Source organism: Papaver somniferum, chromosome 1 (genome assembly GCF_003573695.1).
Source record: "Papaver somniferum cultivar HN1 chromosome 1, ASM357369v1, whole genome shotgun sequence".
Lineage (NCBI taxonomy): Eukaryota > Viridiplantae > Streptophyta > Magnoliopsida > Ranunculales > Papaveraceae > Papaver > Papaver somniferum.
Genome location: NC_039358.1, coordinates 63,193,724 through 63,204,258, shown reverse-complemented (window position 1 = coordinate 63,204,258; position 10,535 = coordinate 63,193,724). Strand labels below are relative to the sequence as shown.

The 10,535-nt window shown below is 36.5% G+C and overlaps 1 protein-coding gene across 2 annotated transcripts; it reads left to right on the top strand.

The window, feature by feature from the left end:
* The first annotated feature begins 751 nt into the window (after positions 1-751).
* LOC113329745 (protein SHI RELATED SEQUENCE 1-like) lies at positions 752-3,439 on the top strand. 2 transcript variants are annotated; one of them, XM_026576592.1, is made up of 3 exons: positions 752-1,383; positions 1,497-2,053; positions 2,712-3,439. In XM_026576592.1, exons 1-3 carry the CDS (start codon positions 1,349-1,351, stop codon positions 3,089-3,091), a joined length of 972 nt encoding a protein of 323 aa, XP_026432377.1. In that variant the 5' UTR covers positions 752-1,348; the 3' UTR covers positions 3,092-3,439. The 2 variants fall into 2 exon arrangements, with proteins under 2 accessions (XP_026432377.1, XP_026432370.1); XM_026576585.1 differs by having other exon boundaries at positions 752-2,053.
* The last annotated feature ends 7,096 nt before the right edge of the window (positions 3,440-10,535 follow it).

Genomic DNA, 10,535 nt, shown 5'->3' with positions numbered 1-10,535 from the left:
CTCTGATGGGCACGGGCAATGGAAGTCTAAGTATACATTGCAATATGGTCTAAGTATTTGTTGCCTTTGAACTTGGATACAGGCTCAACAGTACATACACATTTCTTTGGTACTATTTGTATACTGTAAATAAGATTTCATATTGATGATGTATTGTCATTTATATAAAGAAAAGAAAAAAGCAAAGACCAAAATCAACTCTTATAAAGCAGTAAAAATACTGTTTCGAAAGCATGGTATGTGTTTCTTGGACTGCAGATATTTCTTACGCAAGAATAATACTCAAACAAACGAAGACATGATCAGCATAACAATCACCAGTGGTATCTTCTAAAATAATCCCCATCTAATACCGTATTTAGTTTCTAATTTCTACCGACGGAAATCGAAAAAGAAATTTATACAGTAAAAAGGAAGTAAAAACTAGCTAGAAACTAACCGGGAGAGAGCAAAGTAAAAGGAAAGAGGAAAAGAGGAAGTCCTATTAATGAAGTCATTAACGCGTGTGTAATTAAGATTGTTGATCAGAAAAATGTCCATGGTCTTGATGAAAGTAGGTCACAAAAAAGTAGCGTGTTTTACGGTGCAAGGACGAATAAGGAAAAGCTGGTGCTCTGACACGTGGATAGTAGGGGGACCGTTAAGATTAAAATGTAGAGATATAATCTCAAAGATGATGATTATAATGATGATCACCCATGTAAGAAGATTATATCTCATATATCTGATATATCCCTACCGGAAGAAGAGTAGGAGGAGGATTCAGAATACTATCATCATCTCATTTAAGTGATCTTTAACACTTGAACACGCTTTCACTCGTATACTTCTTCACCCGAGAACCAGCTGAGACTGAGAGAGACTTTGGGTGTTGGGTTTCTGTTTTCTGTATTTTTGGTTGGTTGTTTGTCTTTAATTGAGGTGAGGTATTGCAGACAAGAGAGTGAAGAGTTTGCAGAAATCAGAGTTTCAGGTTCCAATGGCGGCGTTGCAGAGCTGTAATTCTTGTGTGTCTTTAATGCTTACAGCAGAACAGTAGAGAGGAATTCAATTACGAGCTGAAAGTAGAAAGATCTCAGTACAAACAGAGAGAGAAAGAGTGTTTTCCATTTGCTTTTCTCTCTATTCATCAACACATCACAAACAGCAAAGATCAGAACTCAACAAAAAACCAAAAGAAGAGAATAATCATCAAAGAAAAAAAGAAAATCTTATCTACTGAAAAATTTATAAAAGCAAAACAAGAGGTAGCATCATATTATCATTTTCTTGATGACTACAACTAGAAATGATGATGATGATTATTATGTGAAAGAAAGAAGGCCAAATTACTGAGCTTCATCTCTCTATGCTAATGGATTTTCTGTCTCAATTAATAACAAGGTATAATAATAATTCAACTAATTGCTGCAATCAATGGCGGGGTTCTCACTAGGTGGGGGAAACAATCAAAATCCATCTCACGAAATTCATCCTGACGCCCTTTTTTTGTACAGAAACGAAGAAATCTCATCATCCTACAACAACAATAACAACAACAACAGCGGCAACAAAGGTTTTGAGTTATGGCAGAGTCATCATCATCATCAACAACTCCAAAGACATTATCAATTGCAACAACAACAGAATGCTTACTCTTCATCGGCTAATTTAGAAGTAGGTCCAAGTAGGAGTACTAACGCTTCAGATGAATCTTCCTCAAGAGCTTTAACTATGATGATGAGACAAAGTAGTGTTGGAGATCAAGGCGGAACTAAAAGTTGTCAAGATTGTGGTAATCAAGCTAAGAAAGATTGTGTTCATATGAGATGTAGAACTTGCTGTAAAAGTAGAGGCTTTCCATGCCAAACTCATGTTAAGAGTACTTGGGTGCCTGCTTCAAGAAGGAGAGAAAGACAACAACAACTCCAAGCTCTTCAGGAACAACAGCAACAACAACTCAGAGGAGATCATCATTCTAGAGCAAGAGAAAGAGAGAATCCTAAAAGACTGAGAGAGAATCCCAATTCTTCTACTCTTGTTGCTCATCGAATACCCACTCATCATACATCAGGTATAGTCTTCCCTTCCTTTTTTTGTTCTTTCTCTTTTCTCTTTTCTAGTGTACTTGTAGTGTTTCCTGCTATCTCTCTATATAGTCTTCTCATCGCTACTTAATTTCCATTATACAAAACATTTTTGCATTATCTATGCACTGCTAGTTCTACTACTACTACCATGCTACTACTACTATACTACTAGTAACTAACTAACATACAAATTAGGTCATCATCAAGGTCTTTGTTTTCATAGATTGATGGAATATAGGGTTTTAGGTAAAACATAGAATTCCATCAGTGGCCTTTATTGTTCAGAGAATTCTTGATAGAGATATTGTTGAAAGACTTCAAAAGATATGGAAGTTTAACTAGAGAAACTATAGCTACTTTTATCAGTAAGTAGCAGTACACTATATATCAACCTAATCTTCATCACTGTTCGTCTGAGTTGAAATGACAACCATCTAGGGTGAGTAGTTGTTAGTACTCTATAAAGACCTCCTTTTCTCTTCTTAATTTGTTCTCGTGGTGATCTTCTTTGCTTCTGTAATGTAACAAAGTTAAAGAGTCTCTTTCTCTAAGGATGTCTGTAATTTGCTTGAGAAATCTTAATTAATTATTTGTGTATTGATGATGATGATCTTGTGGTATTGTTGTTTGAGTTTATTTTAGGGTTAGAAGTGGGAAACTTTCCAGCAGAATTAAATTCCTCAGCCGTATTTCGATGCGTAAGGGTTAGTGGAATTGAAGAAACAGATGAACAATACGCATATCAAACAGCTGTGAACATTGGAGGTCATTTATTCAAGGGCATTCTTTATGATCAAGGTCCGGATAGCCATTACGTTCATGGCGAAAGTTCATCAGGTGGTGCTGGTGGTAGTGGAGCAACGTATCAACAACGTAATCTCATAACTGATTCTACAACTACCGCCAATACCACAACTGTCACTGTTGCCGCAAGTGCTTCACTCCTTGATTCTTCTTTGTACCCAACTCCCCTCAATGCATTCATGGCGGGTACGCACTTCTTCCCTCCGCCAAGATCCTAATTAAAAAAAGTCTCCGTATGTCAATCCACAATTCCATCGTCTTTTGGTCATGAGCCCTTATTAACCAAAACCAACAAAAACTTACTCGTGAACGTTATCAATAACCCGGTCATGATAATCGTCACCATCACTACTATCTTTCTGTAGCTATCTATGTATCCGCATTGTTATTGCCGGTAGTAATTCTGAATTCTGTAGTAGTTTTTTTTTTTTTTTTGTTATTATTGTTGTTATATCAGTAGGAGCTACTTAATTAATTACTACTATCATTGAACTATATAAGCAGCAGCTAGTTTTAGATGAGAAAGAAAGAACAATTAAGAGATAACGAGAAAATGACAGAATGTTTTCAAGGGGGATTAAATTGATTATTATTAATTGTTCAAATTTCGATTCAGATTTCTTTAGAATTTCTATTTTTCTGAAATCTTGATCATTCTCTCTTCTAAATTATACTATTCCTTAACTCATCATCATAACCATATATAATCATCATCATTTTTTGTGCTCATCATCATCCTAAAAATTTTCTTTTTGGATTATAGTCTACACATATATGCCCTAGCTAGCAGCAGTAGTAGTATTCATATGGTGCATGTGCCTTTGACTCTCTTATACATTTCTTTATACTTAATAATAGTCAAGTATTTATTTCCCTTTTCTTTAATTTTTGGGTGTTGCTATCTTTATTTATGTGTTTTTGTTTTGGTGGGGGGTTTGAATTAACTTTGAATGCCCCCAAACTTATTTTCTGGTAAGGTTTGAACTTCAAAGTATCCTTTTTTCCAGTTTACCCGTTTCTTTGCCGGGTTTGAAACTTTGAACAAAACACTCACTGAAAAAACTAATAAATTTCTTTTACAGGTTTCGTGTTAGGTTGTACATAGTGTGTAAAAAAAGAGAGAGATTTTCTAGTTTAAAATGTTTTGTTTCAGATCAGAACATAACTCGCTCGAGAGACATGTAACGGTTCTCTAGACTAGAGACTAGACAAACCTCTGCAAATCTTTCATGCAAACAATGACAATAAGTACTCTGCATTAATCTTGTCTTGAACAGCAAGAAAATACTCCTTAGACATTCACTAGCTAGCTAACTCTGTCTCTCTCTTAAATACACATTTTTTCTCAAGTTTCTGCGCAGTTTCCACCGATCTCTTTGATTTGTTCACTGCTGCAGGAATGCACTTTATTTTGAAAGGTGTTTACAGCAAGAATTTTCTTTTCTTTCTTTCTCACTCCAGTAGTCTTGTAGCACATTTTCATACATACAGTAGTCTGTTTCTATTATCTTTAGGGTGATGAAGTTTTTATTGACAGAGTTCTAACAAGTTTCTTAAAATGGAAATGGATGGGATTTGACATTTCTCTGCATTCCAGTATACCCTTTATTAGACATTATGTTTTTCAAAGATTGCAGTATATTAACTGAAAGTCTGAAACATACAAATGGACTTCTTGACATTTTTCACACACCCTATTTAGCTTACACATTCCATCTCTATAGTCTCGTGTATGTATGCATGTACTAGCTGGTTTCAGTCAGAAAAAAGAAATGTACTGATGATGGTGAACCTTCGTCATAGGCCCATAAGGCACCATGCCTTCAGTTTGTGGTTTAGAATCTCATTAGATGCTCAGTGCATGTATAGTTACAATCAAAATTACGTGTCTCAGTTAATGTCAAGGCTGCTAATGGGATGCCAGGTTTAGTGGGGGTGTATCAAGCCAAAGCAAAAATTATTTTGTCCTATACGAAAATCTGTTTTGTTTTATTATAGTTTTGGTACATCCCACCTAATTTGGTACCCCTATTAGCAATGTTGGTTAATGCATGCTAATGAGGAAAAAGAATGAGATTATGCAATTAAAAAAAATCAAGCATTTTAGATATGATTTAGTTTTTATTTTTCGAATGAGGAATGATATGGGAATAAGTGAGTAAAAGGTAAGAACATATTCCTGTTTAAGTTAATAATTTTAACAAACGAGATAATGGGAAAGGGGAATAGTTGGTTTACAAAAATGAGTTTAAGTAGTTCATTAATCATCACTAATTAAACACGTAATCTTATTGTTTATACTCAAACTAATTTAACCAAGAAGAAAAGTTCAGTCCCAACTCCCAACTAATTGCAATTTCGAAACTAAGCATATAATCCTTTCTATATCTAGCAAAATGAAAAAGATGGTTGGGAAATTATCCTTAGGAGAATATGAAATCCATCCCACCAAACAAAATAATGATCATCAAATCAATTGTTATTAAGTAAACAAGATTTAGGATATTAGTATTTGTTCTACAAGGCACATTTAAAGTCTTAATTAGGTATATATAAAATAGTAATACGGGGATCAAAGTTAGAAAAGTGAAGAAAAAATGCTGAAGGCAAAGAGAAAAGGAAAATGCTTGAGCAGCCTAACTCAAAGTAATATGGAAAGTCATTCCACACTAATGCTTAGTACTGTTTAAAAAAATACTTATTAGGCTGGTTGGCGTTAGCAACAAATTTAAACATCTTTGGTCGCATTTTATAAAAGATGAAAGAAGAGAATTCGTCACAGGTTAAGTTAGACGTCCTGAGTTGCCGTTATATCCAAAGATGTGAGGGGAAAGATTTCTGCCGGTTTACGGTAAACATAGATATACCGTACTATAAGACTTATTTTGTCCATCTCGATGAACATAAATTTTAATTTTCAAGGTGATGAATTCCATTTTTGTCGTTATTTATGATACATTGGTGTCAACAATTGTATTTTAATAACCTTTTTATCAATGATTTATAAAAACTAAATGTTTTCTTAGTATTCAAGGAAAATCACCTCCGTCTACATAAAGGGGACGGAGGGAGTATATTTGTATATGCAGTTTGTAATTAGAGAGAAAAATAAACTTTGCTTAAATGTCATAATGTACGGTATTTTTTCTAGAAGGATATATGTACCATTATTATGTTGGTAAGGGTTTGCATTGTGTACATCATATCCTTGTTTAAATGCATTGCAGGCCAGATTGTGATGTATTACATTAATTTGGGTACTAATATTGATGCAAGCAGCAGTTAGTTAATATGACAATTTACATATCAACGTCCACTTCCTTGAGAAGCGTTTCCTCCCCACATAGATTGAAATTAGTATTTTCTCCTTTCGTTAGTTTTTCCATCCATTGCTCGGTTAACTGAGTCAGCACTTGCACACGCGTGGCATAGATTGTACACGTGTTATATGTATACCGAAAATGCCCTCAAATAGAATATGGTACGCTTCTTCTTCATCGTATCTTCCGTTGAGATTGAATTGTTCCTTTCATGCGCCTGTAACTCAATTCATTCCACGAAATAACCAAAAAACCTAGTCTAATCCCATATCCAAACCCCCCAATTTATCCAAGCATCCATAGACATCTCACGACTAGATTTAGATGGAAAAAAAATGACCGCTCAATTAACGATTTGGTCAAGAATCAAGATAATCATATAATGTACGGTCCAAATAGAGTCATCTTCTCCACTGGTTTCTCTGTTCTTTTTCTTCCCGATTCCTTACTAACCTACAACTTCAGCAAAAAGAAAAAAAATTAATTACAAGCATCCGTAGACATTCCATAATTCCAATATCTATAAATAAATTCCAAATCCAAAAAATTTCTCAAGTCAACTATCTGTAAAACATCTCTTAATTAGCTCCCTATCTCTATCTGACGACGATTGTAACCCAAATAATCATCATAATAATCGATATGTACGTAAACAACGAATTTGTTTCATAATAATTCTACTCAACAGATGATTCAAAACGAAAAGAAAGATTTGATAATGAAGGTGAGAAGAAACTAATAAATTGGTTTCGGAAACGTCCAAGTACTCGCGGATCTGATGAAAATACTTCAACGGATTGAGATATAAACTGCAAATAACGAGATTTGAATATTCAATTGAGAAATTAGGGCAATATAGCTGCCATTAACGGAGGATGAACAACTGATCGATTGAGGTGTTGATGGTTCGTTATTGTATTCGTGGATCTAGCTCTCAGCAAATTAATTGATTGTGAGATTAATTGATTTGTTTTGAAATATCAGATGAATTGACAAGAATATTGATAAAGATAACTTCCTGCAGAAATATTTCACGGTAGAACTGGTTTCAGGGTAATGGGATTTGGGTTTAATCAACCGAAGAAGGAGGGGTATTTTGGGAAGGTTATGAAACACATGTATAATCTAAGCCACGCGTGCACAGGTGCTGACTCAGCTAACCGAGACTTAGAACACTATTTTTGGTGAATATCTTCCACAGAAATCTTGTGGAGATTGAACTCTTATTTATACAAAGAGATAAGGTTACAGAGTTTTCGATAAAACAAAATATTGTTACTGATTCTGAGAACGAGTTTATATCTAACAAAAGGAACGACTAACTAGCCTATAGACTAGTGCTGACTGACTGACTAACTGAGCAGAGAGTCTTGAGGAAGACTCTCTGTTGTATGCTTAACACCACCCCTCAAGTTGTACTTGAGTTGACGAATGTGCAACTTGTTCCGAATGTAGTGAAACCTTGGAGAATAGAGCCCCTTCGTAAATATATCATCCAGTTGGTCTTTAGAACATATGAACCGCACCTGTAACTTCTTGTCAGCTACTCTTTCCCGCACAAAATGATAGTCGATCTCTATGTGTTTAGTACGTGCATGAAAAACAGGGTTTGCAGTGAGATACATCGCACCAAGATTATCACACCACAACGTTGGAGTGGTTGTAGCAATACCAAGCTCATTAAGTAACGACTGAATCCACATTACCTCAGAAGTAGCAATCGCAACTCCCCTATACTCAGCCTCCGTGCTAGACTTAGAGACAGTCTTCTGCTTTTTGGCACTCCAAGAAATTAAATTACCACCAAAGAATACACAATATCCACTTGTAGACCTGCGGTCATCTAAACTGCCTGCCCAGTCCGCATCAGAATAAGCATGTAAAGAGAAGTCCCTATATGATTTCAGATGTAAACCATAGTCGACGGTATGCTTCAGATAACGAATGATCCTCTTCACCAGCTCCCAATGCTCCACAAACGGCTCATGCATATATTGAAAAACTTTATTAACTTCCACTGAAATGTCTGGCCGCGTCAGATGTAAATATTGAAGTGCACCAACAACACTGCGATACAATGTTGGATCTGCAAACTTTTCTGTGCCAAGTTTCTGAATCTTGACATTTGAGGCTAATGGTGTAGTCACTGGTTTAACGCCATCCATCTTGGTTCGACAAAGAAGATCAGTTACATATTTGCACTGAGTTAAAAAAATATCTGATCCTTGCCTGAGAACCTCAACTCCCAAAAAGAAAGACAAATCACCCATGTCTTTTATAGCAAAGGCTTTACCAAGATTTGCAATGAGCTTGGTAATCATAGTTGGATCTGACCCCGTGACTATTATATCATCAACATACACCAAGACATATATAGTGTAAGATGCAGACAGCAGTACAAACAAGGAACTGTCAGCAATCGAGGCTTTAAACCCAAGATGCAACAAGTGATTGGTGAGTTTCGAAAACCAAGCACGGGGAGCTTGTTTAAGACCGTAAAGCGACTTGTGCAGCTTACAAACATGATTGGGAAAATTTTGGTCTACATATCCTGGCGGTTGCTTCATGAAGACTTCTTCTTCCAAATGGCCATGCAAAAAGGCATTCTCAACATCCAATTGTTTCAGCTGCCAACGATTCATCACAGCAAGTGATAATACAAGTCGAATAGTACATGGTTTGACAACAGGACTGAAAGTTTCACCGTAATCAACACCTGCCTTTTGATTGAAGCCTTTCGCAACCAAACGTGTTTTGCGTCTCTCGATACTCCCATCCAGGTTTTGCTTAACACGGAATACCCATTTCGAACCAACTACATTCATGCCAGGCTCATACTTAACCAACGAGTATGTACCATTTTGAATAAGAGCATTGATCTGATCCTCCATAGGTTTCCTCCACTTTGGATCTTTGTTCGCAGCAGAAAAGCATGTTGGGTCCATGAAATCAGACCCAGGAAGAGGATGCTTCGTTGCTGTCAAGCACAATTTTTGAATGGGCTTTGAGATACCTTCCTTAGCCCTTGTATCCATGGGATGAGTGACTGCAACTTGCTGCATGGGATGTTCAACTTCCTGCTGAACATTGTGCTGTATCTGCTGATTTAAGTCTAAAGATCTGCCCGAGTCTGCCTGAGAAACACCGAGTGTGTCCATAATCTGCGTTGTAGACACCGGAGAACCTTGAGCAGTTGGTGATGCAGTTTCAGATGACAACGCTGGTCCTGATTGAGTAGGTGAAGCACTGTGAACAGGTGACTGCAGAGTACCAGTTTCTTGAGCTGCTGAGAGACTTGGTTTTCTAAAAGGATGAGAAAACAGGACACTAGTACAAGAGGGTTTTATACCTGAACAAGACGACGGCAGCTGCTGTGGAATAGGGATGAAAGGGAATGATCTCTCTTCAAAACGAACATGACGACTAATATAGATTCTATTTGTATCACGATGCAGACACATGTAACCTTTGTGAGCACTGCTATAGCCTATAAAAACACATGGAAGAGAACGTGGCTCTAGTTTATGTTTATTGTATTGGCGAAGGCAGGGACATGCTAAGCAGCCAAAAACTCTTAGAAAGGTGTAATCTGGTTGCTTATTAAATAGGAGTTCAAGAGGAGTTGTTTTCTCAGATTTGGATTTAGGGAGTCTGTTAATGAGATAGCAAGTTGTAGAGAATGCATCAGCCCAAAAGGACTGTGGCATGTGTGCATGAAACAATAGAGCCAAACCAGACTCAGTTACATGACGTATACAACGTTCTACAAGTCCATTCTGAGGTGAAGTATGTGGGCAAGAAAACCTATTTTGGATTCCAGACTCATTCAGATAAGAAGTGAATTTTTTGTATTCAAGAGCATTATCAGATTGAAAAACCTTAATTCTATGTTCAGTAAGATTTTCAATTTGTTTTCGAAAGAGAATGAATGTATGTAATGCATCAGAACGTTGGACAAGAGGATAAATCCATGTAAAATGTGAATAAACATCCATAAAAAGAATATAATAACGAAATCCAAGTCTAGACAGCTGGGGTGAAACCCAAATATCAGAGACTATCAAGCTTAACGGCTTGTCATAAACAGTTTTGCTAAGAGAGAAAGGTAGTTTCCTGCTTTTACTAACATGACAGGAGTTACATAAATCAAAACTATTACTTAAGACTGGAATGGAATATTGATGACAAACTTTGGAGACCGTACGCAACATAGGATGACCCAGACGTTGGTGCCACAGTGGTAGAGTAGAAGAGACATGAGCTTGCGGCTTTATAGAAGGTGCTAGCATGTCTATACCCGAAAATACGTAGAGACCATTCCTATTCAGCCCTCGCAGCAGTG